General features: G+C 41.0%; 1 protein-coding gene across 1 annotated transcript in view; it reads left to right on the forward strand.

Annotated features, from left to right (window-relative positions):
- LOC117407189 (Krueppel-like factor 12) overlaps window positions 1-20,753 on the forward strand; it is a 79,194-nt gene extending 58,441 nt beyond the window's left edge. Inside the window, exons 5-6 of the mRNA XM_059029349.1 lie at window positions 10,186-10,343; window positions 14,749-20,753. Of these exons, the coding sequence (XP_058885332.1) occupies window positions 10,186-10,343; window positions 14,749-14,930 (340 nt within the window). The 3' untranslated portion in view covers window positions 14,931-20,753. The remainder of the gene's footprint in view (window positions 1-10,185; window positions 10,344-14,748) is intronic.
- Window positions 20,754-22,183: the final 1,430 nt, after the last annotated feature.

Consider the following 22,183-nt stretch of genomic DNA (forward strand, 5'->3'; position numbering starts at 1 on the left):
AAATTTTCAATTTACTTCCAGTTGCAAAGGGGGCGGAAATTGCAGTTTCACACTCCTGGTAGTCATTTTCTAAACTACTTCAATTTTGAAATTTTTGAATTGTTGAAAATTGACATTTTTGCTGGAAGAGTCAGCAGAAAGAACAATACATAATGTGAGAGAACACAGCTAAAAGGATATTCAATATTAAATATTCTGAAAACGTAAATATTTTAAAGCATCAAATAAGAGATTATCAGCTTGCATTTTTTAATTTGCTGTGCTTGATGCTACAGCTAGACTAATCTACACAGGTACTCGATAATCTTTTTTTTTTTTTTTTTACAAATTCACTTCTTGTTTTCTATTGGAATTTGGGCTGAGATGTTCCCGTCATTGAGAGGGGTGTGAGCTACAGTAAAAAAGAAGACAAAGAATGTACATGTAGAACTGCTATGAGAAAGGGCATATTTACTTGTGCACTGCAAGTCTTTCAGTTTGGAGGGTACGCTGCAGTGGGTGCTTGCTTCAGCAGCAGCATGGTTGACATTATTTAATGGTGGTGACTTTGTCAAAGCAGCAATCTACTGTATAATAATGTGGCACGTTTTTAATTGTTTTAAAACATTACATCCTTTGTTTTTTATGAATCACATTCTCTCAAAATCTGTCCTAATCCAAGGGTTAAATAATGCAGCAATCTTTAAGCCAGTTGTGGGAAGTCTCTCCATCACAGTAACAGAATATTATTTGATTCAGGGTCTGCTAATAGCAATTAAGAATGATTCAATGTTTTGGTCTGTTAATCTAAGGTGTGCTTTAGTGACCCACAATGAGCAGATGTGATCCACAAGTAACACAAAAGATATATGTCTGATTGATTAGGTTGCCGTATTTTTACCAAGTTTTACTTTTTTCTCTGATAAGAACCTTTCTATGTTTGCAGAAAACGACAAAAAGATTTTTACAGTATATTTAGGCAGATTTGACCTTGAGATAGTACTAGCAACAATACATAATCCCATTGTAGAATTCCAAAGGAAAAATAACAACCCCATCAGGGACCTTGTGAAACTGAAGACCGTGCCTGTATACATCCACATGAATGGACACCCGGAAGCGTGTTATTATACTTAGAAAATAGCAGCATTTGATACAGAAATAAATGAAGGTCTGTCAAGCTGTGCTGAGTTGTGCTTAAATGTGCAGAACACTATCCAGATGTTTTATAATGGCCAACGCTCATCTCTTTAAAAGACCTACAGGTAAACATATTCCTATACAATAGCTTTAACAACAATTCATAAAATGCAAGGAGATAAACATGTTTCTGTGTTTCTGTAGGTTTTCCCAAGGTAAGCTCATAAATAAGTAAAGCGATTCTTGAAAGTGCGTGTGTGACACCGGAGCCTCTGCAGTGCATTAGCATATTCATCAGCTCCTCGGGAGCAGTGGGATGACATTGCTATGGTTAGAACAGAACCAGCGGGGACTGTGTCGCCCCATGAGGCTGGGGGGCCCAATGAATTGAACAGGTGGGGGAATAAGAAGAGAGCTCAGCGATTACTTGGCTGTGTACGAATGCCTGAAGAGTGAAAGGTATCCATCTATTTATTTATTTATAGTTTCATCCAGTTATTTATATTTATAGTATCTGTCTGTTAGCTTGACTGTGCAGATTCATCTGTCTATCAATCTGACCATACGGCAAGACTTATACAGATACATAGGAATGTGTATGTTTCCCTGATGAATAAAGGTTCTCTTTGTGTGCAGCTGCTGTAGAGATTACCCAGTTCCTGGTTTTAGCCACAGTACGGTTTGGTATTTCTTCCAGCGTTCTGTGCATCATGCCACACCTTCTTGTGAAAATTTCAATCAGACAGAATGTGAGATTGAAACAAATAAAACCAAAGGAGCAGGATGAGAAACATTCAGCTTCTAAACAGATTTAATCTCAGTAGCATTCCTGTGCTTTTATAAGATATCTTTATAAGATAGTCATACAGTTCTTGTTGAGATAGTCACACAGTAAACAATCTGTGCAGACATGTCTCCAATTCAAACTGGTCAAAAGAAAAATAAGGTATGACAGTGTCATAGACAAAAAATAAAAAGCTAGGAAGAATGTAGATTAGCTTTATGCTTTAACTAAAGGTAGGCAGAATGGCTGTGGATGCAATTGTGCTAATTTTCTTGTGCCCATCAAGCCTTGAGCCTGTATCTTATCAAAGCATGAGACACAGTAGTTCATCCACATACATTCTAGTACAGCACAATACTGCCTGTGCTAAAATGGCCACATCCAGCCTAGTTACGTGGGATGACACACATGTGCAAGATACGTCAACACAGAATAAAGTGTGCGTGGGGGGATGTTACAAGGCATACATGAGCAGAAGTCAGCAGCAGCACTAGGTGAGATAAAATGAAAAAAAAAAGCACAAAATAAACCAGCACAGATTAGTTAAGCCCATCAAAGTTCAGACACATATACTGCAACACTAATGTGTAAACACAATAAAGGCAAGGAAGCACACTGAGGCAGCAATGGTTTAGCTTGAAGCATTCCAGTGGGAGCAAGTTTATATGTGAAACAGGTCTGTGAGTGTGGGGTCTGATCTGAGCCAGTTATAAACATCACATCAGAAACATCATAGTTTTCAATTGGATTTTTTTTTTTTTTTTTTTTTTTAAAGCTTTTTTAAAGAACACCAGTCTAATGGTAAGGAACATACTTTTTCTGGAATATGCAGTTTGTACATGTTCTGAGTAAGCTGTCGTACAACTTTCCTGGTGGCTTGCCTTTGCAAGCAAGCCTGCTGAGATGTATAGCAGTGTGCAGACTTCAGTTGTGTGAGCAGAAGGCAGTTGCGGAACAAATAATTTACAAAAGCCTGCCAGTCACCTCAAGGGCTTTCCTGCACACAGATCCTTTGAATGGTTGTGTCCCATGCGAAAGAGTCTGTGAAGTTTTGAATTATAATTTTTGTTTTGATGTTTCCCCTCACTTGGGGACTGAGGACTGGGACCTCAGGCTCATTTCTAACAGGTTCTGTCATTTCCTCTAGGCCCCAGCTTGGCGGTGAGCCAAGAGCAACAGGTGATCCCTTTAGCTGCAGAACAGCAGGAAGTGGGCTGCGTGTGTACGAGTTCACCAGAGGGTCTGTCTGGCCTGTCTCCATCTCTGTGCCCCCTCCGCTTGTGCATGGCAAAGGCTATTTCAGCTGCTGCAGTCATTGTACCATGAGCATGTTAATAAGGATTTAGAGTGTGTGTGTTCCTCCTGGAACCAGGAAACTGGGCCTGGCCTGTCGTTTACCAACACTCCAGATGAGGTTTCTAATTGAAAATCTTTATTTTATAGGAAATGGGAATTATTTGTTTATGAGAATACACTGATTTTAAAGGTAAGGGGATTGCACATTTTATAAGTGGAATATTTAAAAGGTTTGTCCCCTTGTTTATAATGTTCAATCAGTCTCTCCCCCTGCACACCCCCCCCCCCTTTTTTTTTTACAGACTATTGAAACAACATGCCTGATATTGACCTCTGCCTACAGAAGCTGACATGTTACTTCCTGTCAGGCTACTTCTGCAGTTTGCACTGGTTTAACTGTCCTTAATATTTAAGTTTTCATCTATCCTTTTAAGTCTGTTTTAAAAAGCTCTTTCCATAAAAGGATTGCCAGTGCCCTTACCTAACAAGAAATCCACTGTTCTCTTCCTTAGCTGACAATTGTTTAAAGTACTTACCAAAACAAAATGCACCAATTTTGCTTACTAGTTTCACACTCAAACCAAGTTTAAGCAAAGCTCAAATGAGGAAAAACATTTTTCAAACAGTCACCACTGAATGAAAGGCATCAGTGACAAAAAATGTTGAAACACACAGAAAAAATAAACAATTTTCTAATTAGAAAACCACAGTCAACACACCAATTTCCTCAGGGATTTTTTTTTTAATTTGGTGTGGAAATGCATTTTGAAACACCACTTGCCTTGTTACATTTTTACATTAGTATACATTATCAGTGCATGACCCAATGCCAGAGGTGCCAGAACCTGCTCCAGAGTAGATATAGATAGGAGGTTCTAGATTTCTATGTCACTTTACTGGTGTAGTAATAAAGTAAAAGAGTGCCCTCTTGTGTTAGGGAATGGTAAAGCACCACAATTTGTTTGATGCAAATGGTTGGCAGCTGCTTGAAGAAATACATACAGAAATCAGGATTATAACTTAAATATATTCAATTTAAACATGTCATTTTCACAGGGATGTTGTGGACTCAGTAGAAGTAGACTTCAGTATTGCGAGTCAAGCTCACTGCCTGCCCAAAGAGATGCTGCTTAGTTTAGATTGAAATCGCCATGGGAACCAGAGGAGCTGTCTCCTAGCTCCTACTGGAGCACAGCCTAGTAGTGTAAATCCACTGAGACTGAGCTTTGAAATACTGCAGAGTTCCTTTGTCACCATGTACTGCAGTAGACAAAAAGAAAATATCTATATGTGACACAGTTCGTCAGTTAAATAAAAACACCTACTAATATATGTTGTCGCACACGAAGGACAGAACTGGAAATAAGTACATTTTGTAGGCTTTAGTTTGAAACTAAAGCTAATCAAATTAAACATCTACATCTAGAAACTAAGTTCAAACACAGCAACTGCCTGTCAAACCGTTCCTGGTTTGAAGGTGACCTCCAAGCCTGTACATTAAAGATACAGAAAGTTGGTGCATACAATATCATGCATTGAAGTCTACTGCCAGTACTCTTGCCCTGCAGCACTAGAGTAGAAATATTGGCCCTGGTACAATACTCAGTTATTGGAATGTAGGACAGGTTTGTCGCACAATAAACTTGTGAGTGGCTCTACAGCTTACCCACAATTATTATAGACATTAAAACACAATGAAAGTCCAAATGGGCAACTGCTTTTACTTTTCCACATAGTAACACTTGTAAGCGTTTAACTTGAGACTGGTTTAAACTGGGCATCTATTTGAGCTACAGCACTGGCTAACCCTTTCCCCAGGACGTTGGCAGGTCAGCCTGTGATATTAGAGGTAGAATGGGAGCTTGTTCTTAAGCCCCTGTACACCAGAGCTGCTGGTGTCTGTCTGAGTAGACGCCTTTGGCGAGGGGATACTTTCAACATGTGGATTTGGCAGCTGGGTTTGCGGGATAGGCAACATGTTTTTCATTCCTGGCCACTGATGCAATGTTCTTGAACTGCGTGCTGAGCTCAGTAGCCTGTTGCAGGCCTCTGGGTAGAGGAATAAGAAGTGGGACTTACGTTTCATTTAAAGACTGCTGTGGAATGGACCACAGATGTATTTTCAGTCTTCTGTGTGAACAGGAATTCATGTCACAAAACCGCAATGCTGCAAATGACAATGCCTGGCACATACTTCAACGGTGAGGAGTGTGGGCGGTGGAAAGGTGGGAAAGTGAAACATCAGTGGGGGTTGTAATCTACAGAGGCTGAGGCTAAGCTGAGAGTCTGAAAATCTTCAAGTAATGGAGAATTTCCTGCAGAAACTTAGTAAGAAAGTAGCATATGTGTACGTGTTACTGTTGCATATACAATTAGAGATATCAATGCATTTCAACTAATATGAAGGAGGGGACTTAGGGGAATGGGGCTATGAAAATCTGAACTGTGCAAATGAAATCTGTAACAAGTTGGTCTTGCAGCTGTTCTGTAAATAATTGCATTTGTTGACAGTGAATTATTAAACACATGTCACTGATTTCAAAGCACGGTACTGTTGGAGCAGCCAGGGGTTGCATGTAAGTAGATCATTTTAAAAAGACAGCTGTAAACAAATAAACATATTTCAAATGGATTCAACATTACTAAAATCAACTCAGTCAATTTTGAAAATACATCTTAATAGGCACATGGGTCAAGCCCTGATTGCCAGACAGTGATGGTAAGTGTTGGGAAGTGAAGCCAGGAATCCCCTTGGGCTATCTGTTCTCCCATCCAGACAGTTCTGTTTTATGTGGTGGTTATTTATTGTTGTACGATGCTGCACAGTACTTCAGTAATGTCTGCATACCTGTAAATGTATTACAGAATTTTATTGCTGTGCGGGTGGTGCATTCAGAGGACTGCTCCAGTTAAAGGCAGAGGTATATAATCAAAGCTGCTGGGGTTTCTGACTTGTATTGCATTTGTTCTGTGTTGTCTTGCACCACCCTATATTGGTACACTGGCTATTTACAAATGAATAGCTATTAAAGTACGGAAGTTAACAAAATAAGTTCAGTAAATCTCACCTTATATGATTTGCCATCATTTTGTAAGTCTCACATTTTCCTATATGAAAACATTATGGTAAAGGTGAATCTGATTCTTTTAATGTTATTTTATTTGAAGCTATTATTAAAGAAAATGTAGTGATCACTCCTTGCAGATACTTCAATGCAACACTTCCAGTCAACATCATGAGCTTGCATGAAGAAACGCACCATAATGTGTGAACATTAACGCAACATAATGTGTGAATCTTTTATACAGGACAGCATGAGATCTACCGCTGTAAGTGATGGTTATACAAATTAGGTATGATTTACTGGAATTGTTTTGTTATCTCTACAGTATGTATTATAATTTTTTTTTTTTTTTCTTAGTGGGATGAGAGGAAAGTCAGGGCGTAACTTTGAAACAAAGACTGCAAAGTTAAAGACTGTTTGTAGCAGGGCAGGGCCCTGCCTGTAAATAATATTGTTGTGTAGTGATGGGGTTAATTTCCTGTCCCTGCCAAAATACATGTGAGAATGTGGCTGGAGCTAATTGAATCATTGATAATTAGGCTCCAGCCACATGGTATAAAAAAGGGTCAATTCTTTTGTTTGGGGGAGGTGTTTTGGGGTGAGTGAACAGTGTGTTACTGTGTTGCTACATGTGTTTGGTGTGACAAAGTTCAGTGAAGGCTCTGCCCAGCCTGAACAGTTTTGTTTAAACTTTTGTTTTGGCCCTTGCGCCAGTTATTTTGTAATTGGTTTATTGTGTGCGAGATTTGTTTTTGTTTGACCTTTTATTTTTGCTCGGTGAGCAGTGTTTTGTTCCAGTTTTTGATTTACTTTTGTTTATTAAACTGCGCAGAAGCACTTTAACTGCAGTTTCCTGGTTTCCGAGTCTCTCTGCCTGCCGATTAACATCTGGGCCCGCGACGCTACCCTGTCACATATGGTGTCAGAAGTGGGATAGTGCCCCCTAGAGACTTGGAGCGGGACTGTAGTAAAAAAAAAAAAAAAAATGGGAAGGAAAAGCTGCAAAAAACAGCAGAAGCGGCAGCAACCACAACCGCAGCAGAGAGAGATGGTGGTCCCGGGCGCCCACTCAGTTTGGACCCCCAAACTGGGCAGCTGAGCAGGAACAATGGAGGGCTGAAGGGGCCCCCATGTGCGAGGCCTGTGGCGAGTTTGGGCATGACCGGGAGGACTGCCCCTATGTTGATCCCCAGTACGAGGAGGCCTGGAACCAGGGCCTGGTTGGGGACGCCGCCGAATGGTTCTGGGCAGTCGACCATACCCAGGTGTCCTCAATGCCCAGGAGTGAGGAGTCCGAATGCCCACCGCTCAAGCCTGCACCAGCAGAGGAAGAGTGCCTGCTGATCCCACCACCATCACCAGAGGAGATCAGCTGGGGGGCCATCCTCCGCACTGTAGAGGCGTCCTGCTGGTGCCCCATCTGCGGAGAGCGGGGGCATTCCCCACTCAACTGCCCCCTCCCACCAGAAGAATGCCTGCTGCCTCTGCATTCACCACTGCCACCAGCAGAGGGAGAGAGCCTGCTGGTTCCCTTTCCGCCAGCAGAGGGAGCATGCCTGCTGGTCCCTCCGCTGCAGCCAGAAGGGGAGGAGCCCCTGCCGCCTTCGCAGCCAGAAGGGGAGGAGCCCCTGCCGCCTTCGCAGCCAGAAGGGGAGGAGCCCCTGCCGCCTTCGCAGCCAGAAGGGGAGGAGCCCCTGCCGCCTTCGCAGCCAGAAGGGGTGGAGCCCCTGCCGCCTTCGCAGCCAGAAGGGGTGGAGCCCCTGACGCCTTCGCAGCCAGAAGGGGAGGAGCCCCTGCCGCCTTCGCAGCCAGAAGGGGAGGAGCCCCTGCCGCCTTCGCAGCCAGAAGGGGAGGAGCCCCTGCCGCCTTCGCAGCCAGAAGGGGAGGAGCCCCTGCCGCCTTCGCAGCCAGAAGGGGAGGAGCCCCTGCCGCCTTTGCCATCAAGAGGAGAGGAGCAGGAGCTACCTCTGCCTCCAACATCACCATTGGGAAAAGTGGAGCTCCTGCTGCCGCCTTCATGGCCAGGGGCTCCCCTCCCACTGTCACTGCAGGCTTTGCTTGGGGTCGCTGCCAGCCCTTCATGGCAGCAGGGAATACTGTGGCCGGAGCCGCACAAAGGGGAGCTACCGGCTACGAAGAAGGGGGGGGAGGTGAGGAGACCACCTCCACCACAGCCCTGACCACCACCCCTGTGCCATAGCCCGGCGCCTGGGGGTTGGTTCCCTTAACCTGGGCTCCCAGACACCCAGGCTGCTTGTCTGGACCTCTGGTCGCTGGGCCTGACTCCCAGGTCGCGGCACCACCAGGCACAGGAGGTCGCCTGGTCTCCTGCTCCGCTCCCCCTGGTTGCCCAGACGTCGCTCTACAATCGCCTGGGTTCACACTTCTGCCTGGGGCTGCAGCTGACTGCTCGTCTGCCTGCGCTCCTGACGCCCCATCCACTACGCCTGGGTCCCCTGTCGCCGGGTCTCGGTCCCACCAGGAAGGCGCCGGACTATGGACTAACCCTCCCTCAAGAATGGGAGAGGAAGGACAATAGGAGACTTGAGGGAGGGTGGATGGCTTTCAAAGGGGGGGGGGGGGGGGGGGAGGTGGCCGTGGTGCCATGTGTGCTGCACACAAGGGGGGGGGGGAAATATAGCAGGGCAGGGCCCTGCCTGTAAATAATATTGTTGTGTGGTGATTTGGTGGTGGTTGGCAGGGATGGGGTTAATTTCCTGTCCCTGCCAAAATACATGTGAGAATGTGGCTGGAGCTAATTGAATCACTGATAATTAGGCTCCAGCCACATGGTATAAAAAAGGGTCAATTCTTTTGTTTGGGGGAGGTGTTTTGGGTGAGTGGTTGTTTGTTTGTGCTGTGTTTATTTTTGAAAAAAAGAAGTGTAGTGAAGGCTAATGCCCAGCCTACCTTTTTGTATTTTGTTTAAACCTTTTGTTTTGGCCCTTGCGCCAGTTATTTTGTAATTGTGTTATTGCGAAAGTTCTGTTTTGTTTAACCGTTTTATTTTTGCTCTGTGAGCAGTGTTTTGTTTGACTTTTTGATTTCCCTTTTGTTTATTAAACAGCGCAGAAGCGTGTTCACTGCAGTTCCTTGTCTCTCTGTAGTTTGTAAACAGCGGCTGTCCACGCAAGTGACGTAAGACCCGGTCACACTGTTACAAAATGAGTTCCTGTGATGTTATAACTAATGATAGCAGCAGAGGCTGTGGTAAAAGCAAGAAACTTTATTTCCCCCCAGCATGCAATGCAGTAAGTGCCCACTGTGTTATTTTTCCTGTCTTACGTTTGTGGATTGTGGTTTCCCTAGAACATAAAACTAAATACACTACGTATGTTAAAATAGGTTGTTTTGGAATTTGAAACCACATGTGGAGAGATGTTTCCTTTACAGGCAAAGTCATGGTAAATTTGATTTTGTATCACTCCAGTATGAATTTAAGCATATTCATATGGAAACTAATATGGTTTGTCTTCATTTTAGGGAAATTATACAGTAAATCTTATGTCTACAGTATTACAATACATTTGTTTTATTTGTTATAGCCTCTGTCCAATGCTGTAAAACATCAACTGAGTCACTTTTGGGTTAGTTCATGTTCTGCTTTATCAGCTGTATTCTATGATTCTCTCAATACAGTTCCATTGCAGATGTACAATCATAATTATCAAAACTACATGCATTCTCATTTAATTCACATTTACAAGCCATACAATCAGAAATGCCATTCCTCAATACATTTTTCATTTTTCAGGGTTTTCGGGGTCCCATATGAATGATCTAAGCAGTATTTAGATCTGCAGCGGTTTCCACCACTATTTTTACTGCTTCTGTATTGGATCCGTTAATTGGACTGTGCACATGCTGTAGTACGTGACATCATGGTTACCGTCCTGATTGTGCTGTTCTCTTGTCTTTCAGTTCCATTTCACCATTCAGTATTGAAAGCACAAGGCGCCCACGGAGGTCAGAGTCCCCTGACTCGAAGAAGCGGCGCATACACAGGTGTGACTTTGAAGGCTGCAATAAAGTGTACACAAAGAGCTCCCACTTGAAAGCACATCGGCGGACCCATACAGGTAGGAATCGAGGAATCAGGGCCACCAACATATTTAGCAGGCAAGGGTTAACATGTATCTATTTACCTCTTCTCCTTAGAATGTTTGGCAGGCCTGGATCCCGTCACATCTCCTTCTTGCTGTCAGTCATGACATTCCTCTTTTTAAGATCTTTGCACTCCCTGCACTCTTAATGGATTTCCTCCTGGGCATTTGCCACTGCCTGAATTGCAGTCATATAGCTAATAATAACACTTGCTCAGAGCTTTTAATTTTTCTTTATTTTTTCCAATGAATCAGTGACCTTGTAAGTTCAGTTTGACAAGGTGCACTTAGAATGTGCAATTTGTGATTTCATTCAGCTGTGATGATTCAGACATATCTAATTGAGGCTTCCAGGACAAAAAGGAGATTAAGCAGGGGGAACTCTGCCAGGCTTGGACAACCCTCAGTGAACCAAGAAATTATCTTTTAGCATCTATCTATCTAAATCTATCCATGTATGCATTTATCAATGTATATGACTGTCTCTATCATATTACTGAATCCTGGCATGTAAACAACGGCCTACACATTACTCATGTTCAAAGCAATTGGTGATTTCATAAGTGTGTAAGATTCAAATAAACTGAGGAGTCAAGAGAATACAGATTTAAGAATAGGAAAGAGACATACAGTATAGGACACAAAGCAAAGGGTCAATATAGGGAGCCAGATAAATGATTGTGTAGCAAATGGATGAAAAGGTATACACCAAATTTAAGAGGTTGTGATCCTGGCTGACTCGGCTGACTAGACTTGAATTATGCTTCCTTTGCCACATATTGTACTTCACACGGGAGTGTGGGAAGGAGAAAAGGCCCATCAGGCTCCGTTAGCACTCCAGTCTGCCCTACTGGGGGGGATATCATTTAAAAGCACAATCGAGTCTTTTTTTAAATGTTCCCAGTGTTTTAGATCATACTATGTCACCTGGTAGGCTATTCCATGCATTTAAATAAATGAAGTGCTTCCTTCCTCCTGTTCTAAACTTACTTTTACTCAGCTTCCAGTTATGTCCTCTAGTTCTACTCTGTGCTAAATCTGAAGTTGTGTCTTGGGTTAACTTTATCTATTCAGTTTATGATTTTATAGACTTCAATCAAGTCCCCTCTTTCCCTTCTTTTTTCTAGTTAACCTTTCCTCATACAGTAGTCATCAGCCTAGTTGCCCATCTCAGTGCAGTGATGTCTTGTGTACTTTTCAAACTGAGTTTCCTTGATTTCTTTGGCTCTTGTGACTTTTTTTACTCCAGTTTCTACAGCCTGTGTAGTGTGGCCCCAGTTACTTCAATTCTTCATCAGCTGTTTCCATTTCCACTGAAGTTCGAGCTTTAGAAGTTAAAACCACACAAATGCTTTCCTCGTTGGCACACGGCTAACTAGTTGTTTCAAGTTAACTCAGATCGTTGTTTTATTCTGTATTTCATTTTTTTTGGCTCAAGCCTAATCAACCACAGTATTTTTGTTAGCAGCGCAAGTATATCCACCAGGTGGTGTGAAGGAGCAAGGATTTTTAATTCCCAAGCATATGGTTCCCCCTGGTGGACATATGCATTTAAAAAAAATAATACATGGCCGTAAGCATTTACTGTACTAGCATCATTATTCCATTAGCTTCCATTAACTTCAGACAAACAGTTTTGCATTCATTGGAGCTATAAAATGAGGATCACTTACTGGGTAGCGTGCATGGCAGTAGTGTGGGTAATTATTGGCATCATTCTCCATACGTGCCTAGGCCTGAGAAATGTCTCCACCTTTGTCACGTGCAGTCTCATGGAAACAGGTTTAGTCTTTTCTGCATCAGTTAAAATCGGGTAGGTCAAGGAGAAAAGATGAGTCACGTGATAAGTTTGCTTTGGCAAGATGAGCAATCGGTTCCCTAATATAAAAAGCGACAGTTTCACCCATTTACTTAATTTGACGTGTGTGGACTAGTTAAGCATGTGGGTTTTGGTTAGGTTGTGTCAAAGGCTGTTCAGTGGCAGACCCTAATTCAGGTATTGGGTTTGTTCGCATTAAATTAATAGGCAAGCAGCAGAATGAGCAAAAAAAAAAGGTTTATTTTAGGAATTTAATCCTACATTTATACACAAAGGCACATCATATATCATCTGAAAGCTTATTGTCTCAGCTTTAATGCTAGCTGTGGTGGAGTCGTCGGAACACGTGCCGTTTGTATGGAAATAGACAATAAGCAAACAACTTGTGATCCTGCATGCACCTTTTTAACAGATTGTTTACTAATAATGAGTGTATCTGGTATTCTAGAACCAATCAGTAAGATATTTTAGTGAATACCTGAGAATATAAGAACACAGAAGCACATGGTGTATAGTTGTATGTGTATGTACAGATTAGGGTTTAGGTTAAGGGTTAGGTTTAGGGTTGTTGATGCTGGATCATTTGGATCAATGCTGTTTATGATAATTGCTAGTGATTTGTTTTGTACACATATTAAATTGCTAAATTCCTAGCTTTAATTTGTAGTATAGACTAAGGCCAAACCAAGTAATGAGTACAAACAAATACAAGTCTGTAATGTTAATATGGGCTTTGCAGGGATACAAGTGTTCATAACTGGTAGTGCTGTGCTTTTATATAGGCAAACTAGGCACTTGCAGTAGTTTTCAGAATTCCCATGTTACTTTCAGGGTGTAGGTCAATTGCCCAGTAAATCAGATTACCCCCCACCGGTCCGATCACTTAATGCTGTAATGTTTCGTTTGATAAGCATTCTTCAGTTCCGCTCCGCTGTTTCCTAGGACACCACTGTAAAACAGAACCCGAACAAAAAAAGAATAATAATACCTGTATAACTGTAAAACAGAGGCTTTTTGAAAATAAATTAGTATACAAATGAGAAACCTCCCCCGCCTATAATTAAAGCTTTAAAAGTACATGCCTTGCCTATTAGATTGCCTTGGGACTTTCGGTGAGCACGGATGTAACTGATTCACAATGTAAAGTACACACCTGTCTACAGTACATGTGAAATGTAGTTCTTTTGTTTAGTGTGCTGATGCCAACCTTAGTTATAATAAGGTACACAATTAGTGAATCATTAGAAATGACTTTTCAGCGTAACATTTTGCACCAATATATTTATAAATCAATATATACTTATTATATACTATCAGGGATACATTGTGACCTTCAGGTTTTACTCACACAAATTAAGGAGACATTTTCCATTAAAATACTTTCAGACCAAGGGTTAAAACTTATTTTATAGCTATATTTTAAAAGTTAAAATCACACTGACACAGGGAGTGTCATTTCAGATTAAATAAGCATGGTGTGCCTGTATAATAGCTTTTGGTATTGTTCTTGCAATTCATAAGCTAGACTGCTTTATTTTGCCACAATAGTTAAAACTTTAGAAAAGCAGAAGAGCACATTATCAAAAAAGAATTATTCTACCCAATCTGGATTTATTACATATTACTGTATATTAAATGATGCTGCCCAAACGATCGACCTGGCAAAAAAACCCACTGAGCACTGCTTCTAAAAATACTGTTTGGTAAAGTATTTATTTTAAAAGACAACATTACAATCCTCAGAAAAGTCAGTGCAATTCTAGGAAAAAAGTTTTAACTTTGTAATTGATCTTTTAACAAGATGAGTGAATACACTAGACTGAAAACTATATGTATCTTGTCAAAGAGCTACAACAGGAAAGACCTGTTCTTCAAAGCTAATGAGACACGCAAAGTTTAATAGCTCAGCTATGGCCAAAAGTGTTGCATCACTCTATAGAATGAACTCATTTTGCTTCATGAAGTTGATTGAAACATGCTAAATAATGTTATGTTAACATATTGAATTACATACCGATTTGTAGTTTTCCATATACTTAAACTGAAAAAAATTGAAACATGACATTTCAAAATCTATGTCATTTTGTAGTTTCTTTGATTACGTGATGTCAAATAAAATGTCTAAATTATGTTCATGTTGTGGTTTTTTTCTTTTTCTTTTTTTTTTTTTTTTGTTATGTCTCAATCCAAAAATTCTAGGTGATGCAAAACTTTTGGCCATAGCTGTAGAGTATGTGCCTGTACAAGTAAGGGCTTTTCCTTTAGGGTAAAGCAACCTTGGCAGGGATACTGGTATTGATGTCAACATTAATGAACTACAAATCATGCAGCTATACGACTTGAGATTATGTTGCTTAGTCATTGCATGTAAACCAGTAGTTTGTGAAAATACTTAGCTGTTTAACACTTAGTTTCTGGAAAGTTGTTGCAACACATATCCCCTTCTACGCTAAATTATTTGCTTTTTTCCCATTGAAACCGCCTCAAGTTGTTAAACATACATTTCATCATCACGACTCGAGCTGTTTTAAGATGTACCCCTTTTTCATGACTGTTTTCCAGGTGAAAAGCCATACAAATGCACGTGGGAGGGATGCACATGGAAATTTGCTCGCTCGGATGAGCTGACGAGGCATTACCGCAAGCACACCGGAGTGAAACCCTTTAAATGTGCAGACTGTGACCGGAGCTTTTCTCGCTCAGACCACCTGGCCCTTCACCGACGCAGACACATGCTGGTTTGAAGAAGATACCTCCACACAAAAACTGTAAGAGCAGGGTCTCTTATAACCCAAGTTCAGCTGGGCTGAACCCAACCCCACCGTTCCCACCCCGGAGCGTTCAAATAGACATTCTCAGATGTCCGGAAACAGAAAAAGAAGGAGATTCTGTGACTTTTAAAATATAGGCATCTGACCCCATGCCTTTTACCTATGTTGCTTTTAAGTTTGGAGCTTAGGAAACTTATTTTTGGGCATCGTTTTTAATGTCCTCTACTTTTGGTTATACTTCAAAATGAAATGTCTTTTTTTGACAAACAAGTATTAACACATCATCATAAAAAAGTATTTTGATTTTCAAAAAGGCGGCCTTTTCTGCAACAATAATGTGAAAGAACCAAGACCTCTGCAGAAGAGCAGACCATGACTCAGAGACGCCATCAGCGCCCTGTTTCTCCAATCAATGGAGCCAGCAGAGCAGCTTACTCACAAACAGTGTTTTGCAATGTGTTCAATACTCTTTGGCTTGTCAGCCATAGGAAATCAGAGATTAATTTGTTTCTGGAGTCCTGCAATAATGAGTGACCTTCAGATATCAACAAACAATTGGTGGACCCCGTTGTTGTGGAGTTGAGGACTGGTGCTGCCACAGCAGAATAAAAGTGAGATCAACGTACAGCTTACTATTTCTTTTAAGAGGATTTTTTCTGTTGGAAATCTGCACTTAAATCCAGTATAACTGATATAGGTAGGGGTTGGAACCAGCAGAGCCCACCAGCCCAAGGTACCAGACATTGCCCCAATCCCCAGCTTCTAGGGATTCTTTCCATATTGGTAGAGCTTTTCTTTTTTATATAACACATGTTAAAAACAGCAGTTCTCAAAAGCACATGGACAACCCTAATAATCTTTATTTGGGCTAAGGGAGACTGAGGGACATCCAGTAAAACCGCTTCATTCTGTCTATGTGACTATTTTTGTGTTCTTGACATATGAGAAGAAATGCATCAGATGCATTGTACGCTGTGATAAGCAATCAGTAAGGTGCACTTTTAGTTTATTGAGTTTTTAAAAAAAAAATCCACACCCCATTTTAAAAATAGCAATAAACATTATACTCTTTTAAATATTTACACATGTATTTACCATTGAATAGCACTATGTTAAGCACCTAACAAGTACTTTTTTTTTCTGATCATAATCCTAATTATGTGAATCCCAGAGAAGCCTATTGCTATTGATTTTTGTTATCAAAGGGATAATCTGATTGAATATATCAACACAAGAGGAGAGCAATACGTTTTACAAGTTGTAAAGAGTTTCTCTAAAAATCTCACACCTTCTCTTGATCCTTCAAAGAACCTGGAGCCATTAAAACAAGTCCTGCTTTGTCAATGCCAGGTACACTTCTCTAGACAACAGTTTTATATATGTTTAACAGAGAATGTTTATAGCTGTGCTGGCCATCAGATGACGGAGACATGGAGAATGACATCACCTATTGGTAATACAGTACCTGTCTTTTATTTACCAGCACAATGTTCAAATTGTCTGCCTATGTTGCCACCTGTATGTTAGATGTATTTGCAATTGGTTGGCAGTCTCAAAGTTAAAGCCAAGAATACTCTGACACACATTGTTGTGTGTGGGTATTATTATTTGTTTTAAGTTTGGTTATGTTGAAACAAATCCAGATTATTTTGGCAAGTTTTATTCTGATCGAAGAGTTCAGTATTAAACATTGAATTTTTAAAAGTATGTGCTGGAAGATTAGATTTACAACCCAAAGTGGAGAGTCTGATCCCATTACCTGTGTGTTAAAGTATTACAGAACACCCTGCAACGTTTAAAAGAAACACATCATGTTACCTGTGCTGTGTCCATCTTTAAACATTTTGCTGACTCTTTTGACATTTTTAAACACACATTATGGTTCATATATCAACTGGGTAATACATTTCTCAACATTTACTCAGGAGTATTCACCAGGAGAATAAAAAAAGTATCTTCTAAGGATCACAGTGTATCCAGATCACATTCCCTCCTGCAACAATGCTGGTTTTCTGTTCCCACAATACACCACTTGCAAGTTCCCACAACTCGCACCAGCATTGTTGCAGGAGAGAGCATGAACTGGATAACTGTGATGTTTAGAAGAAAACATTGCAGTTTTGAAGAAGGCATTGCAATTATCATTCAGTTTGTTACATCACACAATTTCTCCACCACCACTTTCTCATAATGATGCCAGCATGGAGACTGTAACAGAGCATCAGTTGCTCATCAGAGGCTGTTCTTGATGTAGCACTATGCAGCATTCAGACTGAGTAAGATAGCTCAAAGGGTGGCCCCTCCTCACTCTCTGTGATCTCCATGCCCCTCCTCACACTCTGTGATCTCCATGCCCCTCCTCACTCACAGTGATCTCCATGCCCCTCCTCACTCACAGTGATCTCCATGCCCCTCCTCACTCACAGAGATCTCCATGCCCCTCCTCACTCACAGAGATCTCCATGCCCCTCCTCACTCTCTGTGATCTCCATGCCCCTCCTCACACTCTCTGATCTCCATGCCCCTCCTCACTCTCTGTGATCTCCATGCCCCTCCTCACACTCTGTGATCTCCATGACCCTACTTACTCTCTGTGATCTCCATGCCCCTCACTCTGTGATCTCTATGCCCCTCCTCATTCACACTGATCTCCATGCCCCTCCTCACTCACAGTGATCTCCATGCCCCTCCTCACTCACAGAGATCTCCATGCCCCTCCTCACACTCTGTGATCTCCATGCACCTCCTCACTCTCTGTGATCTCCATGCCCCTCCTCACTCTCTGTGATCTCCATGACCCTACTTACTCTCTGTGATCTCCATGCCTCTCACTCTGTGATCTCTATGCCCCTCCTCATTCACACTGATCTCCATGCCCCTCCTCACTCACAGTGATCTCCATGCCCTTCCTCACTCTGTGATCTCCATGCCCCTCCTCACACTCTGTGATCTCCATGCACCTCCTCACTCTCTGTGATCTCCATGCCCCTCCTCACACTCTGTGATCTCCATGCCCCTCCTCACACTCTGTGATCTCCATGCACCTCCTCACTCTCTGTGATCTCCATGCCCCTCCTCACTCTCTGTGATCTCCATGACCCTACTTACTCTCTGTGATCTCCATGCCTCTCACTCTGTGATCTCTATGCCCCTCCTCATTCACACTGATCTCCATGCCCCTCCGCACTCACAGTGATCTCCATGCCCCTCCTCACTCTCTGTGATCTCCATGCCCTTCCACCAAGCAGTCATTCTCTCTACCTTGGCTCTAGTATTATGAAGTGAAATGTGAGAGAAACGGTAACAGGGAATAACTGAAAGCTGGCTGTGACCTGGTTAGATTTTAGATTTTAGGTGATGGGTGGCTTTCACAAATCCCCCCAACCACACCATTCAACAAGGATTAGCAGGAAACTATCACATCCACCGGACGCTTTCCTGTAATAAACCAACAATACCACCCTTACAATGCCAGAATATCTTGTACTATTACCATTTGGCAAAAATGTTTATTCTAGTGGTTCAACAAATTCCTGTACAAATTAAATATTGATCCATTTTGCCTAAGTTTAATCTCATATGAGTAACTATTACATGTGAATAAATACATAAATAAATAAATAAATAAAAGGAATCCCATAGAGCCAGGGATTTCTTAAGGCCTTATCCTGCCAGGAAAAATACATTTAATGGACTTTGTTTATACAGTACATATCCAGTATATTATTGTGGGCCGAATGCTGCCCAAATCACAGATGCTGCCATGGAAACTCACAATGGCCAGTCATTGTGATAGACAAGTAGCCTTCAGAAAGCTCCTACCTTCACAAGTTGTGGCATTGTTGGTATCCTTATCCAGTGGGGATGAGGCCAGTCTTAGCTGCTCGTGTAGCTGAAATAAAATACCAGGCTGCATGGAACGACTGTCTGCCTGTCCAGAATGTCCCTAGTATTAATTAGAGTTTTCTTTGATAGGATTATACGAATATAGCAGTCTATCTTCTCATAACAATTCTTTTACTGGTTGAAATGATTTGTCATTAAACGTTTGCCTGTAGGTGTATTGGGTTGGAATTCCCTGGGGGCTGCATGCAGTATTTTAAGTTTAGGTTTTTGTTGAAACAAAATTCTAAGAATTCAAAAAATCTGTTAAACAGTAATCGACAGGAGGGGTTGAACTTTTAAGCAACATGAATACCTATAGTTGACAAAAATTTGAACACCTGTTATTTACTAAGAAAAGAGGTCAAAAAGGTCATACGTTTTAACCAAAATAGGTTCCTTACCCAAATCAATTACTGTTTCTAACATATTTTTTGAATTCTTAGCTTGGAAAATATTGTTTAGATTTCCGTCAGAACTTTTTATTAATTATTTAGCAGGGGGCACTTCATCTTTACAACTGAATATTGTACTGTACAACAGTTGTTTAAATATTATGTAACATATGTGATAGTGAAAAGTATTTTGCGATTCATAGTTTTTACATTGGCTGTAAATAGTTTAAAAGTAAATTCGAAAGGTTTCTAATTTTAAACAAAGAAAAAACACCTTGTATAACTTGCATATTCAGTTAATATAAATGATTTTAGAAGAACAACTTTGAATCATGAATATAAATCTTTTTTGGTATGATTTTCTAGTCTTCTATTTTATCAAGGCAAAACAGTGTGTTTTTTTTTCTTCTTATGAATCAGTGGTCACAGTGTTTCTTCTAGAATCTAAAACCCATTGCCTGTGATACACTGCATTAGCCTGCTAAAGCATTAACATTCAGCATCATCGGGGTACACCTGTCATTGAGAATCTGTAACATCAGAATGCTTTCAACCGCTTTTAGGGAAGAAAATATACCTGTAAATGTTCAAAAAAGTCCACGCCTTTTATTAAAGTAAGGCATTCATGTTCTCTGTCTGCGATGTGTTAGGATATCGACAGGACTTTGCTGACTATGGTGATGCCTTGTATTACCAGAACAGAGTTACAGTTTGGCTGCAGAATTTTGTAAGAAGGCTTTCAATCGTGTCTTTAATTGAATCTTGTATAACAGACACCCAGACCACACCCACTACCTACTGCCTCCTATATTTCATATACAGAACTGACTTGCAATACAAGTGGCATACATTACTGACAAAACCCTGAGCTTGCACAAGATGAACAGGTTTTATACCTCATTAAAGTCAGAGTTCAATTTATATTTGTAGGACAGATATTAAAAGGCAACAGACACCATTAACTGTTGTCCAAAGACTGGAAGACCAAACCATTATATGAATGATTCGTGGTTTAAAAACTTTGTTTATTCTGAAAAAAATTTTAAATCCTTTGTTTCATACCAATACTGTTGAAGATTTTCTCTGCATTGTACACTATGTAGTTTAGACAATAACTATGTTACAAGTTTACTGATATTATGTATGTGTTGTTCTTGTATTTATGTATAGTGTATGTATTGTAAATATACTCAGAGCTTTTCATCTTACTGTAAATGGTGATATTGCCCTACAATGATGTAAAGGGAGTCCATGGTAATGAAATTCTGTCAGAGGATGATACTTCCTTATCTCTTTTAAGAGATTGAAATGAACAAGTGTTAGGTTTCTTTTGTTTTGTTTTTTCTAATGGTGTCTAAACATTCTCTGTCAGTGCATCGCTTTATTTTCTGTACTCAACTTTCATATGAATTGAGCTGTGAATTGAAATAGAGTTTAAACCTATAAATGTATGCATTTGTATAATTATCTGAATGGAGGCATGAAGGTAAATAAAGTTGCATTTTGTATGTAACAAAAGGGACTGACTCCAGAGCTTCGCTGTCAGTCAGAAGATGGCATCAGCTACAGTATGAGAGAAGAATCTTTCAAGCACATTTTTAGTTCATGTGATTTCATAGTGAATGGAGACACACAAAAATACCACCAGGGTACACAATGGATGTCATGCTATATACAGTAGTGATCCTAATATGATGTTGTACAGATATACACTACAAGCCACTGTGGTGCCATTTGGTACTGGATGTCAAAATACCACAATGAGCACATGGATTTTCATTAAAGAAAATGTGTTGGTGTAGAATTTAGAATTTGGCTTACAACCCATATGCAGAGATCTTGCATCATAGTGTAAAAATACAGTATGCAACTACAGTACGAACCAATCCAATTCAAATTTTAAAAATACACTCACCAATAGGGGTCTGAGGGAATGCCCACTAAGGAAATAGAAGAAAGAATTTTTGAACTGTGTATTGGGTTTCAGAAAACAGACATACTGGTTGAAATGATTTCGGGTGAGATTTCGGGTGACTCTGCAGCTGATGCATAGTTCACACACCCTAGTCTCATATCTTGTAAAACGCTTTGTGATGGTGCTCCACTATGAAAGGCGCCATATAAAAAAAAAAAAAGATTAAAGAAGAGACCAATAGCACATTTTACTGCTGATGGTTTTTCCCTTAACAAAACTTTCATAAATAATTTCTTAAATATCCGGACCTTACCAAACAGAACTCTAGGTACAAAACATTGCTTCCATCTGATACTGTTTTTCACAAGTCTGTAGTAATGTTGTGAGGCATGTGTGACGGGGTGTGGATTATCCAGACAGGAGACATGGAGGTGATTTTGATGACAACGCCGTTCGGGAGCGCAGGATTTATTTACAAGACAAAGGTAGATCATGGCGGACATGAAAACGTATAAAAGGCAACACTAAAACAAATCTGCAAACAAAAAGTGACGAACGCTACTCCGCTAACAACAGAGATCCTGCTTACACACCTCGCTCCTATACTTTTACGTGGCATCTAAATCCCTAAACTAATCCTTATTCCAAATACAATTCAACTACAGCCCCGATTCCACTGACACACGCGGTCATCGTCAGCTTCTCCTATAACAACTACAGCCCCGATTCCACTGACACACGCAGTCATCATCAGCTTCTCCTATAACAACTACAGCCCCGATTCCACTGACACACGCAGTCATCGTCAGCTTCTCCTATAACAACTACAGCCCCGATTCCACTGACACACGCGGTCATCGTCAGCTTCTCCTATAACAACTACAGCCCCGATTCCACTGACACGCAGTCATCGTCAGCTTCTCCTATAACAACTACAGCCCCGATTCCACTGACACACGCGGTCATCGTCAGCTTCTCCTATAACAACTACAGCCCTGATTCCACTGACACACGCGGTCATCGTCAGCTTCTCC

This window comes from Acipenser ruthenus, chromosome 8 (assembly GCF_902713425.1).
Source record: "Acipenser ruthenus chromosome 8, fAciRut3.2 maternal haplotype, whole genome shotgun sequence".
Taxonomy (NCBI): Eukaryota; Metazoa; Chordata; class Actinopteri; order Acipenseriformes; family Acipenseridae; genus Acipenser; species Acipenser ruthenus.